The sequence below is a fragment of the Trichoplusia ni genome, chromosome 2 (genome assembly GCF_003590095.1).
Source record: "Trichoplusia ni isolate ovarian cell line Hi5 chromosome 2, tn1, whole genome shotgun sequence".
NCBI lineage: Eukaryota > Metazoa > Arthropoda > Insecta > Lepidoptera > Noctuidae > Trichoplusia > Trichoplusia ni.
The window spans coordinates 15,000,749-15,019,135 of NC_039479.1; the positions used below are offsets into that span (position 1 = coordinate 15,000,749).

At 35.4% G+C, this 18,387-nt stretch overlaps 2 protein-coding genes across 2 annotated transcripts; one reads left to right on the plus strand and one right to left on the minus strand.

The window, feature by feature from the left end:
• Positions 1-2,050: 2,050 nt before the first annotated feature.
• Positions 2,051-6,630, minus strand: LOC113508363 (T-complex protein 1 subunit beta). The gene is made up of 10 exons (XM_026891344.1): positions 6,520-6,630; positions 6,198-6,371; positions 5,976-6,111; positions 5,413-5,632; positions 5,042-5,180; positions 4,553-4,761; positions 4,103-4,277; positions 3,674-3,851; positions 3,051-3,254; positions 2,051-2,876 (listed from the first exon to the last, which is right to left on the minus strand). The coding sequence occupies exons 1-10, from the start codon at positions 6,520-6,522 to the stop codon at positions 2,704-2,706; spliced, it is 1,611 nt and encodes a 536-aa protein (XP_026747145.1). The 5' UTR covers positions 6,523-6,630; the 3' UTR covers positions 2,051-2,703.
• A 395-nt stretch (positions 6,631-7,025) lies between these two features.
• On the plus strand, positions 7,026-8,574 carry LOC113508365 (synaptobrevin-1-like). The gene has a single exon (XM_026891349.1). It carries the CDS (start codon positions 7,175-7,177, stop codon positions 7,541-7,543), a length of 369 nt encoding a protein of 122 aa, XP_026747150.1. The 5' UTR covers positions 7,026-7,174; the 3' UTR covers positions 7,544-8,574.
• Positions 8,575-18,387: the final 9,813 nt, after the last annotated feature.

An 18,387-nucleotide genomic window follows, 5' to 3' on the forward strand; every position in this document is an offset into this window, starting at 1 on the left:
TAGGTTTATAGAATAGATATACGATGTATAGGTAGGTAGGTACTGCGGGTATTCGTGTAGATATTACTATGAATCGTGTTTCGTTTCGTGACGAATTACAGTAGTAATCATACTAATGTAACGGAACGAAAAGTGTTGTTTTCTAGGTTTTATGTTGTAGGCAACATTGGCTGCGACAAAATAATTATTTTAGAACCTACATAGACTAGGGGGACCTGAAAAATGACTGGTCCTTAATTCTAAAGTGGACTAAAAAAACATCTGAACATTTTATATATACGATCATGGAGCGTTTAAGAGAAATGCACTATGAAGCTTTCATTGTGCCCTGTGAACATGAACTACTCGATGAATATAGGTATTTTTAAAAGACTATCCGAAGCTTATTGTTAACAATTAACTAAATTGGTAAACCCAGTTAACAATCGACGGCTGGCTAGAGAAATGTATGTTTAGATACTTATAAATAATTCTCAGGCCAAGTAGTCCCTATCAATTCTCTGATTTTTTATAAACTGCAAAAAAACTTAGGTACTTGTTTTTTCTAGTGTTTTCGAGCCTTACGAGCAGAATGCTTACACTGACGCAGATAGACAATACAAGAACCCAGCTACGGTTTTGTTAACAAAAGGTATCGACATGCCTTTTGTTAACAAAGCCGGCTGGTTAAGCATTTTCGATCACATTGAAAGCCTATTCGTGACGTGATAGCCTTACTACAGTCTAGTCTTTTGACAGCTATCGCTATGCCTTTTGGTAAGGAAATCTGCCGGTGTGAGCAAAATTGTTCTGTTTGTGTATAACAGCGAGTAAACAGGCGAAAATTATGTTTTTAAAAGCGACAATAATCTTAATTATATAGGAGAATGTACCTATACTTTATCTACCTATCTAATTTAGTCGGTAGGTACTTAATAAAAACACTTAAGTACATGATCACCGAATGTTTTTTTGTCAAATTGACTTTCGTTTGACTTTCTGCTGGTCCATTATTAACAACATTTTTTACATCAACAATTTTGGCAGGCTTAGTATCTAGTGAAAATTCTAGAAATTCCGGATCTTTTCTGTAGTTGTTTTAGCATCATATTAATGTACGGGGACCATAGCAGACAGTTCACCAATCAACGAAATTATACATAGAGATAAATATATTAAATACCCATTCGTTTACATTCAATTCCAACCTTCCTACGACTTTGAAATTGTTCCAATTATGGCTATATCTAGGGCAAGAGAACTGAGTCAACAGCCATATCACCCTCACAATAAAGTAGACAAACAGCTATTTTCTTTGTTAGCATAAGCATTGATTTTCCTTTCAAATTGTCTGCAATTTAAAACCATTCATGCACGGCGCTAAAAAATTCACGTCTGAACATCGCATGTCAAATTAGTAGTAATTTGGTTAAAGTGGGACCTGTCTAGTATTCGTGATGTACCTTTGGCATTTCATTCTATGAGTACCTACTTAATGATTCCGCGCTAGTTATGAAGCATAAACATTTTAAACATAATATGCCTTTACCTTGCACCGTTGATCATTTGTTTTCTATTGCCGCGTTGTGAGGACGTTTTAGATCAAATTCTACACTTAACTTACCGGTACAAATTACGTACAAGCCCAAAAACTCAAACCAAAAAGTATTAACTATAAGAAAGCTCCGACATAGAACATATTTCAGGATCACACAAATGCTTTTACTAGGCGGGGATTGAACCCGCGACAAGTAACTCACTGAGTTTGGTGATATTCACCCGGCTATGCGTGCAGTGAGCATAATAATTGTGAAATTGAACATTTTATGATGCCTATTAACGATTCCGATAGGCTTGTCCTAAGCCACCAAAACACTCGCAGTGTTTGCACTCTGCAGAGGCAATAAGGCTGAAAAAATAATTCCTTTTGGTAAGACGAACATACAAAAAAGTGCAATAATAATTAGTTTTCAAATACGAAATATAAAAGTTTGCAGACGTCAGTATTTAGTGGGATAAGTAAACTTAAGGAAGGAAATAGGGATAATCACAGTAGTAAATAAAATGGATAGAAATTCAGTTAAAATTTATTAAATTATATGTTAATACATTAATACCGAGGCATTAACGGCCATTATTTAAACTAAAAGCTAATGTAAATGAAACTAGCGCAGCTGAATGTGATTTAGCTAGCAAACCTAGAAGGACGTAAGTCGAAAATAAAATGTTATCGTTTCATTCATAAAGTTCCACTTTGTAAACACAAAATACTTATTTTAACACGCAATCACTGAAATATTAAAAAATGGTGTGTTATTGTAAATCTTAGTGCAGTCACAGACATGTGTTACAAAAATGTTCTGCTCCATGACTGATAAGGCGAGACTGGTAAAGCTAAACTTAAAGTTATTAAAAGTTGGTTCTGACATAAAAGCATTTTACCGCACAAAAGTGCATTTAATACAATAATATATAAACAGAAGTGGTTTATTCAATCAGAGTTTATTTTTGACAGTTAATGTATGAAAATACATTGTATGAGACACATGTAAACTAACCAGAGTTACACACCTTATACACAAACGATACTTAGTCTGTTTGACTCTTCTTAAAGAGATAGCATTAGACTTAAACATTACTATAAATGAAGCAACGTTAGTGTATTTCGGCTTCTAGTCTCGTATTTTCCCACTTCTACTTATGTTAGTGTCCGAGTATCATATCTTAGCAAGGACGACGGTCGGGTCCGCGGCGGCGCGGCGCAGACTTCAGAATGTTGTCCACACGGAGAATCATCTCAGCAGCCTCCGACGCAGACAGTAGCACCTGACGTTTAACGACGTACGATTCAGTGATGCCAAGCTTCTTCATGTCACCTACGCGGCCATTTTGCATGTCTGTGGATAATAATAGCAATTTAATACATTCATGCTGCCTTCTTAAATACGAATAGTGTACAGTAGCAGACTTATTGCTTATAAACATGAAAGAATATGTAATCTGATCAAAATTATAAAAGTCAGAAGTCAGGACACAATAAGTCTCAATTTACAGACGGTAGACGTACTGACCCAAACCCATGGTAGTTTCTCCTTGGGCGTGGTGTGCGCGCAGACGGGAGATGAGGTCAGCGGAGTCGTAGCCCGCGTTGTCGGCTACGGCGGACGGCAGGCGGCGTAGCGCTACGGCGAATGCCTCGGCCGCTGCAGACTCCTTACCAGCAGTGCGCGCTGCTACGCGGGACACTGCCTCCGCCATCAGCATCTCACTGGCACCTATCATAAATAAATTATTAGCGTCTCATAACATATCAAAGTTTCGGTTGCTTAAAAATAGTTCCAATATAACACTTATCGATTTTCAGAGAGCTGTTATCAGAAGTATCTAGCCTATATCTTTAAGATTACAAGTCATATTCCTAAAAGAGTTTATCTGAAACAGCACAGACCCAAAACATTTTATTTCGCGAATCACAATATGACCGGGATACACTTGCGTATAACATATTTCATACAGCTTTTGACTAAATTCAGTAATACTGAACGCTGTTTTCGACTTAACTTGTGAAAAAGCTACGCTGCTAGCCTAAGATATTTATATTCCTTATCATCATAAACATGTCATTGTTACTTTGAAAATAAATTTAAGCCTTCTGCCTAAGACTAAATTAAGTATCTATTAAAAAATTACAAACCTCCACCATAAATAACTTTAGGCTCTTTAACAGTAGCGGCTAATACGCAGAGAGCGTCGTGCAGCGAACGCTCAGCCTCGTCGATGACCTGTTGCGTAGCACCGCGGATGACCACGGTACACGCCGAGCCCAACTCCACGCCGGAGAATCGGATAAGGCACTCATCACCAATCAACACCTGGAATGGAAAAATATTTAAGTGATTTCTGTTGGCCAACACCAAATCCATTGTTTTTTTTTATGTCTATTTCATCTTCTTCAATGGCAATCTCTCTATCCAGTCCATACCATTATTTACATTAATGTGTAGGTATCAGGTTGAAAGTCTTTTCCAAATCTATTAAGTATAAGACTATTTAGGGCTAGGGATTAATAGGGCTCAGTTGTGTTTAAAAGCAAATTCACAAGAGTGGTATTTAAAAAAATTACCTGTTCAATAACTTTGCAGTGTCCCAGTTTAACTTTCTCAGGTGAATCAAATGTGGATACAATTTCACCACCGGTAACAAGAGCAAGTCGCTCAATGCCGTCGAAATCGGCGTGCTCAATCGCCATCACGCCGGCGTCAGCAAACAGCTGCTCTGGGTAGTTGTAGATAAGTTGCCTGGAGACATTTAACAAGTGTCAGACATATTGCAATTTTTGATATGACAAGTTTAGTAGGGAAATATTATATGGTTTTCAAGTTTGATGTTAGAAAGTAAAACAATATTTAAATTAATTTATTTACTATCTCAGCCATATCTGTAAATGATTTAATTCCGTAACCAATAGGTTTGCTGTAATATATGAACATGTTTATGGAAACAAAAACAAGTGCCAAACATTAGGACCATCTCTTCCTTGGGATGAATAAAACATAACACAATAGAAAATTACCTGTTGATGAAGACATTGCACTTGTGAGCCAAGATTTTGTTAACTTTGTCCTTCATTTTTTCTTTTTCAGCAACCTCCAGCTCAGCGATCTTGGCCATGGAGTCTACTTTAATGGTGGAACCAAAGACTTTGATCTTATCTGTGTCCATGGGTGTGTTTGCAATCAATATATTGGCATTCTCCAAGCGTTTAGGTTGATGTACTCCAACCTGTTTAATCAATTGATGTGATGTTAATGTAAGCAATGTTGAAGGGTAGCATAACACAGCAAGCATCGAAATTAGCCAATGGATGTCCCAATACAGAATATACAGTGCCTATCTCACGATACAAAAAAATATTGATGCTAGTTACCTCAATCAGTAAAGACTACAATTATTAAGAAAAATATAAAGTCTGTGTATAATAATCAACACAACAGTAATTGGTAAATAACATTTTCATCCAGGATTTTAAGTCAGGTCAATCAATAAGGTTAATAATACCAACCTTCTTGTTTAACAAAAAACCTTCATCGAGGAAGGATTCTTCTAACAGACCTCCAGAAATCTTAATGATCTGGATAGCCTTCAGGTTGCCTGAGCCTTTGAGACGGAGGACTGCATCTACAGCTAACTTTGTGAAATGTCTGAAATAACACAAAAGAAAACAACAATAACGCTAAAGAAGGTGAGAATGATAAGGTTACATTCAAATTATTTAACATATTAATTTGACAGGTAATTGCAAAATACAGTATCTCTGTAAAAAAAACCTAGTTTAGTTACAAAGTCCAAACAAAATAGAATCACCTCAATGGAATCACCATTAAGCATAAAAATGAGTTTTAACTTAAATAAAACATTTGTACATATACTCACTCTTTGTGGTTTGACAAAATTTTTGAGCTCAATGTTGTGCGGGCAATGTTTTCCAGATCAGCTCGGAGAGCAGCTTCATTGAAACTCTTCTCATGGTCAAAGCTAGCGTCTGAAAGGGCCTGTTTAGCAGCATCAACAGCAATACGCCATCCAGCAATAATGGTCTGTGGGTGGAGCTTCTGCTCAACTAATTTCTCAGCTTCACGAAGTAATTCAGCGGCTGTAATTGACAGTAAGCAATGATTATATTAAAAGTTTATAAGAAATCAATACTATCTAATTTAAGCCTATTGATGTTATTGATTACTAAAAATGACAAATAAACAAAGAAAAGAAATAGTTTTTTTTAAGATAAGAAGCAAATAATTAATGTTAACTTGTCCCTGAACTCATGTTCATTAATTTCTTTTTATTAAAATTGTATGTTATTGTGTATTTGTGACTTACTACAACATCAGAATACGAAGCAATAGCAAATTATTAATAACAATGCAATTTCTTTTGTTTAACAATTGACAAAAAACAAGTGCATCATTTTCAGAAAAAATAATAAATTTAGTCACCTAAAACAGTCACAGATGTTGTTCCATCACCAACTTCATCATCTTGTACTTTAGACATGTCCACCAAGATCTTGGCTGCTGGGTTATCAACACCGATGGATTTCAAAATAGTAGCGCCGTCATTTGTAACCTCAACCTACAAATAATTTCATTATAAATGTAAACAATAGCACAGTTGCAAGTTTTGATTTGTATAGTAACATTAAGAATATATTTTTTTACCTGGCCAGCATTTCTGCCACAAGAAACGAGGATTTTGTCCATACCCTTAGGGCCCAAGGTACTCTTCACCAAGTCTCCGATGGCAATAGCACCAATGAAGCTGGACATACGGGCCACTTCGGCCTTTTCCTCTTCTGCTTCATTTTTTAATATTCTGATGGGGTTGAGTGACACCTGAACAATAATTTCATGTGATCAAGACACACGTGCAACAAGAACAACGGTTCGCACTTTTCTAGATTATTCCCGATTTCTGAGATATTTCAGAAACCCAACTGCTGATATACATTGTCCTTAACATAAATAACACGTTTTTTCTTACCATTTTGGTTTTTCTTTGCTCTTTTATTAGAAAATACTAATTTTTAATAGGTACCGGTGACTAAAAATCCACAGGCAACCAGAAATCAGAATTGACAGAAACAAAACCAAAAAGTATAGAGCTGTGCAGCACAAGACCCATAAACAAAACTGAATTCCAGACAAAGACAACTTTGTTTGATTTTATTACTCACCCAATGTACATACTTGAAATAAATTAAATTATAAAATAAATATAATACCATCTTGAGAAAATACAAATGAAAGCACATAATCATAGAAATTATACCCATTTATAAATTACCACGTTTACCAGAAACTTTTTATTACGCTGGGAAAACACCAAACCGACATTTTAAAGTGTTAAAATGTTATTTTATGATTATCAATCACTTACTGTTCAAATACTGCTCTGAAAACCGGTGAAATTAGGTCATTCTGAATGCAAATGTAAACGTATGAAAACATTGAAATCCATAGTTATTATGACGTCATGAATGTGTCACGCTGATTGTTCTACTGTCATTCGAGAATTTTATTTGCCGTGCCTTCGCCATATTTATGTCAGTGATTCATAAAACCTGATTTTTAAGGAATTTACCTGTAGTGTTTTACATTTAAGTGTTATTCGTACAGAAGATCAAAATCCGATAAAAATGGAAGAACAAGGAGGAAGCTCAGGGCCCAGAGTAAGCGACAAGCGATTGGCCCAGACTCAAGCTAAAGTCGATGAAGTTGTTGGCATTATGCGCGTCAACGTCGAGAAAGTTTTGGAGAGGGATCAAAAGTTGTCAGAACTAGACAACCGTGCTGATGCATTACAGCATGGAGCTGCGCAGTTTGAGCAACAGGCTGGCAAACTGAAACGGAAATATTGGTGGCAGAACCTGAAGATGATGTTAATTATTGGTGCTATTGGAGCGATTCTTCTTATCATTATTATCGTTTGGGCTACATCAGGGTCGGGTGGATCTGCGGCTCCTCCTCCAGCTATAACTGAAGCTCCTGCAAACACAGGGCGATAGTCACTAAACAAACTTGTAACATAAAGGAACCTTTGATATGAATACTTATTTATGCTGCTCTTCATAAAAAAAACGCGAGTTTTAGACCAATATGCGACTGAAAAGTATGTAGGGAATCTATATTTTGTACTATTAACTATATCCAACGCACACATATTCATTTAGGATACAAATCTTGGTAAATGGTTTGATATTTTTCTATAATGTACTGTATTGAAATAGTTACTGTTATTATACAATTTAAGTGAATTTAATTCACTACTAAAAGACTTGTTTACAAATTGTTATACTTCTGAAAGGAAACAAAAGAGAAATTATAAAACATTGAGTGTTGCTTTTGCAAACTTTTGTAATTTTGTACTTTATAAAGTGGCCAACTATTGTACAGAATCACCTTGTGATAAGTAGTATTAAATAAAAAATATTGTAATGCAAACCTATGTTAAAAGCTGGCTGGGTTGACACAAAGAACTGATAATTATCTGCACAAAAATAATGAGAAGCAAGTCAGTTTGGAATTGTTCTTGTTGCTTAATTGAGGAAATCCTCTTTTATAATCACTGTTACAAAATTAATATATGTTTGATAAATGTATTATTCGGACCCAGTTCATTTAGCACTTTGTATAAACTATTTTAAGAACTTATTTCACATTATGCTGTGTATCTGCTTATTTTTGAATTACAGTTTAAGTTCAAGTTTTGATTTAATGGAAACATAGTGTGAAACATTTATTGAAGCACAAGATGTTTAGTTTTAATTTGTCTATTATTATGTAATTAGCACATTCTATCAGTTGGTATTAATCATTATTTAGTTATATTTTACCAATATATTTGTAATGCATTTTCAAAGATTACTAATGGCAGTTGGGACCAACATTGCGCTTTTATCGCACAGCATCTAAGGTCCGTTCACTGATTGGGTCTTGACATTAAACCAGTTCGATGTTGTATGCAAAGTGTATGTAATATCATAATCTTAGTTGTTTTGTATTCTATAAGAAATAATAAATATATGTATTTCTTCCATATTGTGTGATTTACCTACATTTTGAACAAGCATACATACTTAATATGCTTCTTATCAAATGAATATGCTTAAACCTCTTATCAGAATTGTAGGTGGAGATAAGGAGTCTGTGATTCATTCCAAACAATTCAATTTCATGGCCTCTGTTATTTAGATGAGTACTGTCACGTCAGCAGTGGTAGGGTTGAATATTCCAGTCATTAGTCAAATCAAGATATGCAAACAAAATAGTTAATAATTGTTCCAAATAATTTCTAGCCCATTATGGTATTGGATGTCTGATAAGCTTAGGTTAGGTTTTAAGATAATACATTGTTGCGGGCTGCAAATGAATGTCGCGATAAGAACTTCGATTGTTATATTTAATAAGTTGATGCAAATCACGTGAATACAGGTTTTCACTGTTACAACCAAAATCACTAGAGTGCTGTGTAACAGGGCCTTAATTCTGCTACTTACAATGGCCGATGAATGAATGGCAATTGTATTAAACATGTCACTATTCCTATTGTCTTTGTCATGACGGTATTGACTGAGTGCTCCGTCCCCTATTTAAATTCCAATTATTAAGTTTGAAAAAGGCCTAGGAAGATAATAACAGTGTCATTTTAATGGTATTACCAATAATGCATCGACCATTGTAAATAGCGGAATTGGGGCCCAGTTAGTCTACCGCTCCCATCTTCCCTAAGGAAAATTGTCCCCATTCGGTAGATAGAGGGAATTTACGGACGTGTGGTCCTGCATGTCCGTTCTTACGAGGAATGAGGGGTTGGCTTTTAAACCAACCTTTCGAGAAGAAGTCCAAAAGGACATAAGCCGGTCAGAGTCGCGCTGAAGCATGCGCGAGCGATCCCGTGGCTCTGGCTCAGGCAGTTGAAGGGGCCCGGGGTGTTTTTAGTCGGTGGGAGTACGACATATCCCCTCGCCGTGCCCTCGGCGTGGGTTGAAGTCATTAGAGTTTCACCCCGGAGGAAAACAAAAAAAGAGGGAATTTACCCTTTAAAAAACCAATGTTTATTTTAGTATCATTAAATAAACTAGCCATATAAGTACCGATTATAATCATAATTATGACGACAACCTCAAAAACCTACGATACGATAATTAATTAATAAAACAGCAGTTGGTCAATGTAGGTGGTATTGAATTTATTCATACAAAGTCACCTACACAACGATATTACGGTCCCTATAAGGCATTCTATCCGTCCTAAGAACAGCGTGTTTTGCAAATTGGATTACTTACTCATATTTTTTTATAGTAAGACGTCATTTAACGAATACATGCCTATTGAATAACAAGGCAGGTATTTTTTGCACCTAATGTGAACGAATACGTTGTTAAATATAAAAAGGATTCATTTAATTTATTGGTTTAAGTCGAACTCTAATTTATTTTGCCTTCGGTCATTGGCTTTCAGCTCTTTTCGAACATAAACAAATTAAATTCCCCAGATTAGGGTAGCCTGTATGGAACTGCTATTGCCAGATCAGTTGTCGAATGTAATACGGTCCTTGTGAACACTTATTCTCATGCGAGAGGAGAGATTAAAGAGACTAGACATTTTTGCGTAGGTACAGTTTCAATTTAGCTTGACTGAACACAAATATTTGCATTTAATTGATAGTTGTCTGACTCGTTTACTGCCCACCACAAGTATAGATAGTTAGAGCCTAGATTGGAAGTGAGATTCAGCTCACAAACTTTAAATAAGTTGAATAATTACTTAAAAACACCTTCCACCCAGAGTAAAAGTATGTTTTTTTAACATTTGAGAATTTTCTATTGATGACGCAGGCCTCCAAAAAAGCATTTCAATATTAAAATGATCTCTGAAACGGATCTGCTGTAACGTTTCAATTTTATATCTTGGTCTGTCTTAACTTTTAACCCAGCTATCGCTGCAGTGATGTTAATTTCTAAAAATAAACTTCCAAGGCAACCAAGTGAAATGATTTATACAAGCGTGCAAATATGTACGCAACCAATGTATCATCGCACATTTAAGTACATAGTAACTGGGGCGTAATCAATTTTATTTGCTAATGCACTATTCATGTCTTGCACGCAGAACAATCGGCATCAATAGATTTATTCAGCAGGTTAGCACTGGAGCGTCATACATGTTTCATTGTGAGAAGGTAGTTCTTTTACTAGAATTGTTAAAATTTGCTTTTGACCGAAATATGCAGAAAGCCTGAGCACATGATCGAATTAGAGGCCCCGAGGCCTATCGCATGTGCAATGAAAAAATATTTCTGTTGGTGGAATCACGTCATGTAACAGGTACCATTTATCTGCCTACACTTATTGGACGGCTTAACGGTAAACAATTAGCTTCCGGGGTGAAGTAAGCAGGTTCTGTAAGGTGGTTCAGTATATTGCTGGTACTGTAGCCTAATGATGATAAGGTTGGTGTATTAGGTATTGATATTATATTGTGTCAATAAATGTCAACCGAAAATAAGCCGTTGCGCGAGAATCGCCCTCGCCATTCAAGTTGTTGCAACATCGGGCAATGTTGTCCTGTTTCTGACGTTTGGAGTACCTGGCCACTTCATGAGTTTGCAGTAGATATTATGATAATTAACTTTTGTATATCGCCAGAGGTTACTTACATATTTGCAGGATTTTCAAGTGTTGACGCAACGTTCTATATCCACTAATCTTACGCACATTATTTGTAAAAACAATATTCAGCGTAAGACAGGTCATGTAAACTAATTTAATAATACGGGTATAATGCTGTAAAGCGAACACGGACAAGGAATATATATATCATTCATGTAAAAGGATCAAAGAACTAAGTACCTACATCAGGAAAAATATTGGATGTATCTCTTCATTCTGAATACAGTCTGATTTTTTTGTTTCATATATAAATTATCATAACTTCGTACTGGATGAATCGATAGTGTTTTTTTTTTTTTCATTTAACGTAAAACAGCTGTCATTTGATTATCCCATAATTTTTTACCAAGTATGGCAATTGTTATCTATTAAAAAAAAAATATTAATCAGTGTCCATTGCGATGATTTACGATATACCTTACTTTTTTGCTTAGTAGCGTAGATAGATATAATTCAAATAATACCAACTGACAAACCTGAGCGTATGGAGGTTGGTAAAGTACCTAAGAACATAGCTACGATCAATATTAGGGACTGAAAACATTGGACTAAAACAAGTGTTTACAAAACAAACAAACACTATTACACGTATTTTATCTTTAATACAACAGATTCGACGCTCATTTATATAGAACCAACCCACAACATAATATCAGTTTTGAGATAATCAGATTTTTGTTTTAAAGGTGCGTTCCGTTTTGCGTATAAAATGTTAATCAAACTCGGTACCTTAAACGGCTCCTTTTTGTTGTTTTGTGGCTTGCTATATCGGCCAGGATTTTTTCTGAGATGATGTAATACACCTTGAACAGCCTATCTACATAATAATTATATAACTCAATTTCACTCAAAGTGTGGGTTGGTTCTAGTTTGCATAACTACGTCCAAATACTTTTATTAATTATTTGATCAATTATCTTTTAGGTACGAAGATATGCTTTTAATATCACATTGACATTTATTACGTATCAAATAGTGCAGTCTAATATTGCACTTAATCATCATGATTCATAAAAAATAAGAAATTACAATATATAGGTAGGTACACGTAGGTTATCTACTTTAATATTTAGTTGATGATAATATATTGTATACCTATATACTTATACTTACTCAAAAATTAACGAAGAGACGCAGATGCAATATGAATGCACTTTAGGTATAACTTGTTACAAGACAGTTTATTTTTTGGGTTGCTGAAAACTAAAGCAAAAGAATTGATGCAAAATATGTAGAAAAATAATATAGGTAGATGTGAAGTAATGTTGGAAAGACAGTCATTATTATTTTGTCAGATTTATGAAAAAAGCAGAGAGGCATGCTGAAGCTCGTAAGTCGATGCAAATGATTCTTGTCATGCGCCAGTAATTGCAATTACGCCTAATGTTGACACAGCTGCAATTAGTTTTAATTGCATTAATTGTAGTAAAAATAGTCGCAAGATGTTGGTATGTCGTATGGAACATGTAAGTATTTTGAGCAGCTAGCTGTTTAGATTATACAAATGAACGTCGGTATAACGGAACCACTTCAATTAAATCTTGTGTTTTGTTGAAAGTAAATATATTTATACCGCATTTGAACTTCAAACTCTTTAAAGTATTCATCAGTTACGACTATTAAACACAAAGAATAAGATTGTAATCCATCTACAATAGTATAATTGTATTTACGATAAAGAGCGGATTAAATTTTTTATTCCTTTATTTCCCTCTAATGACCATTAGATCAAACTACAAGACTTCAGTGTGTGATGACGTCATTGTCCGCTTTTGTACCTGAAGCAATGGGGGTGGATTGCTTACGTCATTAAATTAAATGTATCCGGCGATCGAACATTGTAGGCGACATTGGTACTGAATGTTTTGCTTATAGCTTCGGAACTTATTAATATTTCATGTGGGTTGCTGCAGTTTTTGTTCTCAAATCAATATTCTAGAGTCGATGAACTTATTATTGGAGAAGTCTAGGTAGATCGTCTGTCTCTTGCAACGGTACACGTGAATTTTAAACAAGGTCTTCGTTTTATTCAGATTATTATAGTCATCAAGTTCAGGATCATCAAGCAACATTAATCATATACCTACTGGCCTGTTGGTCTAGCTGTCAGTGGGATTCAATTCCTACCGAGTATAAATGTTTGTGTCATGAGCACGATCATGCTGTTCCACGTCTTTGATATGTAGATATGTATTTAGAAATATATAAGTAGATATGTTTATCAGTTGTCTAGAACTTAAGTACACGCTCTTCTTAGTTTGCAGCTAGGAGGCTCTGACTGGCAGTCGTTGAATATTATACTTTAGGCAGCGATTGCCACAGCCGATAAAAGTCCAAGTTTAGTCAATATCTATTTTGTTAGCTATGGGTAGATACTGTTCACCTTTACCACCTACCCAAGAAATACAGCGCAGAAACAAAACACTTCAGTCAATACTTACTTAAATTGTTAGGTACTTCGATTTTGTAAGAGCATTGAACTAACGAGGTCCCTCGACGGAGTTTCACTTGTACTTTATTCACCTGCCGTGGCAATGGCTATGTGAAGTCATGCGCACATATCGAGTATCATCGAAACTTTATAGGCATGTGAGGTAAAATGCGCCAGCGGTCCACGTTGGGTTCCGCTTTCCGCTCTGCTAACCACCAGTCGTGTCATCACGACTGTCACAAAATCATTTCAACCTTGATCTTACTAAGTCTAGATTCGTCGCACTTTGTTATACAATACAGTAACCTTGGTCTGTAGACAGAATACGTAATGTTGGTTTATCTATTTGCATGTTATTTTTACTATTTGCTTTGCGTTGAATCGGTAAATCGACTCGAGATAGGTTTGTTTGAGAACCGCGGCCTTTTCGCAGGTCTTCACCTATTGAAATAAGGCTGTTGCAGACGTTGCAGTTATGCAAGAGAGGTTTTGCTCTTAACAATGGAAGAAATTAAGTTAAGGAAAAGTATATCTGTAAGATTGATATGTTATATCTTCTACTTAATGACTTATATTAACACAAACCAGAAATAAATCAGGTAAGTTCGTAAAAAAAGTCAAGTAGGTACAACGGTGCTGAGTTTTTCATAAAATCTCAAACATCAGTCTCGCGATAAGAGACATGATTGATATTGCTTTCATTTTGTTTTCTTGCTTGCTTCACTTCACACACTTAAAGAAGGGTAATGATATTCTCTAAATGTGAGTCTTCGATTCTCAGTAGATTCCTAACGACTGCAAAAAGCGAGGACAGGAAGCAAAGATCATTTGGGTACTTACGTAGTTTAGCAATGTCGCCACCTACCTTACCACTGAAATACATTTCCTTTATGACATTACTAATATGCGTAGGATTTAGTTTTATTTCATGTTCATCAGTGGGACATACCAACTAGGTATGCCCATATTGCCAATTCAACATATCTACCAACAAAAACTTATGTGAGAGTTTTGCGGTGTTTAAAAGGAATATGTAAACACTTAAGTAATTATGTAAATTCCATTTCTTACGAAGAATACTCTCGGAACATTATTCAGAGAATGCCTTATAGGGTTTCTTCTAAAATTAAAAGTATGTGGATCCTCGCAATGAAGTCAAGCATCACAGTTCCATATAAACCCGTCGCTAGAACTGTAGATACCCGTATGATGACGTCACGAGCTTGCTTCACGTTTTATTCCTAATCGGTATGGTCGTTCACCCGAGCTTATTAAAATTTCATCAACGTATCGCCTTCCGCGGAGCTTATCTGAGGAACTGTCAATACTTTTTAGGATAATTAAAACAAAAAAAATGTGAATAAGAGTTTAGACCTTTTTTATGTTGGTTACACAATAGGGAGATGTGAACGACCTCTTTAGTTTATCGTTTTCATCAACATTCCGTCCCAGACAGTTTCGTGCAGTACTAGAATAGCAGTTGTTGGCACGATATTAGGATCTGCCAGTAAGACGGTGAGTACATTCCGAGATAGAGGTAACATCAAAAATTCCTCCGAAGTGTCTGCATCTACAGAAATAATCTCGGTAGAGTTTATCAGAAGCATTGTGGTTCATAATTGATAGCTATTGTTATTTGGGAATGAAAAGCTTGTTCTTATCTAACTAAGCGGAAAGAATCAATGTTGTATACAAAAGCGTTACACAACAACCTGTTTTCGTTTTAGATATGGCTAGTAAATTAATTGTAACTGCTCCAAGAAACCAAACATTTATATATCTAAAATACTGTATAAAATATAACATACAAATCCTAATGGGGAGAATTAATATAAATATTTCCTTTGCCTACTAGCTCTAGCCCAAAACAAATAATTTATCCTCGAAAGTTTTAAAGGAAAAAATCCTTTTTTTCTAGACTGGGGACATATTTTTGAAACAAATCCAGGACAGACACATCAATAATATTCTCGGAAAAGACAACAAATATTCAGAATTTCTGACTCGTTTGTTTACTGTATTATAAATAAATGTGCATCATTGTTTTTCGTGACGATTCTTGGATGTCATCGTCTATGATATAAATAACACGAAATAAATCATTTACATACTCTACACATCCAAAGTAAACAAGCTTATTCAGGTCCTACGGCATCTGATGCACATATTACTAAATTACCCAGAACAATTTGGTATTAATAAATAATCGTGTGAAATAGAACGTCTCTAGATCCCGCCTTTAAGTAATAAATAGTGCATGCAATGCTAATGAATAGAGCACGATAACATTATATCACGCCTAGCCTAGACATATGCGAAACTATGCGTTCGTAAATGGCCTAGCTAGTACAAATAGTATGAATACTTACGTGAGTATACATGAAGGTAGTCTAATCGGTCGTGACACGGCACCGCCAGGCGCCATCACCGAGTTATTTGAACTTTCTAAAGTTCCGCACAGATTTGAACTTTGCCTAATTGATTTGAATAAATGTTTCACCTCACTCAAGGTTTAATTCTACAGTATTTTGTTAAATCATTGAAGAGTTTAGTTCATTTACAGCTTTCAAAATATGATAAGTTCGTGAGCTTACCATCCGGATTGGGTAAAAAATTGTGGAAATAGTGGAACATAGAGTAGGATAATATTAAACTAATTAGGTTTTAGACAGCTTGTAATATCGTTACCGTTAATATCTGATAAGCTTTCCCGCTACCTAGTTAATTTATAATTCATTTGGCTTTTTACGGGTCAAGACAATTCTCAACAACGGTTTGTGAGCCTAGAAGCTGCTTCATCTATCAGATGTGACTTTAATGATAGAGGGATTCCATAAAAGTTGCAGTTGCACGACCTTATTGCAATGTTGTTAGTGGGTTCGTAACTTAACTGCTATTTGGTTCTGAATGTTTTAACTCAGATAGCCAGCATGAGCTTTATTTTAAAGTAGTTGACCAGAGCCTACTCCGTTGGCCTATTTTTTAGTTTAATCTATTGCCAATGACACTCACGACTGATAGAAATTTTTGAATTAGTGTAATTTTTTTGATATTACCTACTCCTACCCTTTAAATCATAAAAGAGAAGCGGATTTCACAAAATGAAAAAAAAAAACAAGCAAAAGTTATAAAGAGTCTTTATAGCATTATAAATTCTCCTTCGGAAGGAACAGTTTTTGTACTGTTCAACGGGTACACGACGTACGAGTCGATTGTCGCCTGACCTCGGCAATCTTGATGTTAAGAAAGGCTAACATTATCTTAAAATAAGACCTGTTTTGCATGAGCGTATCCAATGACAAATTGTCACTGACTAATGAGCTTTTCCATTGCCTCGCAGATTTCTGCATACAACTAACATGAGATAAGAATTGTAAATAACAAAGGAACTTAACCTGACCGGGAAACTTATTATACAATAGGATCTCTTTAAAAACAACTACAAACTACCTATAACATTTGTGTCGTCTGAAACAATTTTCTAAGCAGTCATTTATTAACCTCTTTTTTATTTTTAATGGTAAGTGTTACTTTTATTCTATTAAAAATCTAGGAAACGGAAATTCTGAGGTAAGAAAAATTGGCAAAATAAATAAAACGGGTACCTTTAAGTGACATCTGGCAAGAGCAAATTAAGTAAGACGCGGCCGCCGGCCGGTAATAATGTATCTCAGCGTGTCACTGAGATAATAACTCCATTAGTTATGTCACACTGGAAAATAAAAAGACAATTTATGGAAACTAAAACGGAACCAGGGCTTTTAAATGTGATATCAGCTATGTAATTGTTGGACAAAGTGGAACAGGAGAGAAGATATTTCTGAAAGCAGGTATCATAACATTACAACGAAATAACAATGTTTCTAAATATAATTGTGACGTTTCGGTTGCGGAGTGGTTTCCTGTAGTAAAAGACCTGTCGGCGATTATAAATGGTGCGTTTAGTGTGGGGAAGCTTTTTCGAGAAATGACTAGTCACTGTTAAAATTAAAGATATGGTGAAATATTTGGTAGGCTGAATGGAGGGTCAGCCCCCTCTTCAAAATTTATTAACATTGCACCCCAGGGAACAATTCCGTTCCAAGGTAAGAACTTTTTGTACGTATGATTGAGGATTATCTGGAAATGCATCCATAAATTAAGGGAAAACATGAAAACTTTTTCGATCGAAGATAACATTGTTTCGTACCAAAATCATATTGATGCAGTTGTCCCTTGTATTAAAATGACGAGCTTAACTTACTTAATTTTAAGGAGGTTAAGCCCATGTAATATATTCAAGGAGTTTAGATTAACACTACCAAGTATTATATTACTAAGGTACTTATAAAACCTTGGATGTGTTCCCGGGATTGGATTAGTTCAATGCAATATTGATCGAATTCCTAGAAAATATCTCGCAATGATTGATATTAGCGTAGGAGTAGCACTATGAGTAATGTTTCCTATTTGTAATGTACACAACGCTTTACATATTCGCCTACTGCCTACAAGACGAGGAACGTGGTCATAATTGGACCTTTTTGTCTTAACACTAAAGGCGCGACAAACTTCTGACTCATTCGTGGTATCAAGGTCCTCTGGCCGCTTTCATAACAGCCGTATAACCCTAAACGGAATTTTATATATTTGGCCATTGTTTAAAAAAAATCTTGTCTGTCGTTTTGAAATTAAAAATAAGGAACCTTTGGCAATGCAATGTGCATATTCTTTGTAGATAGAAAACAATACACTTTTCAGAATAACT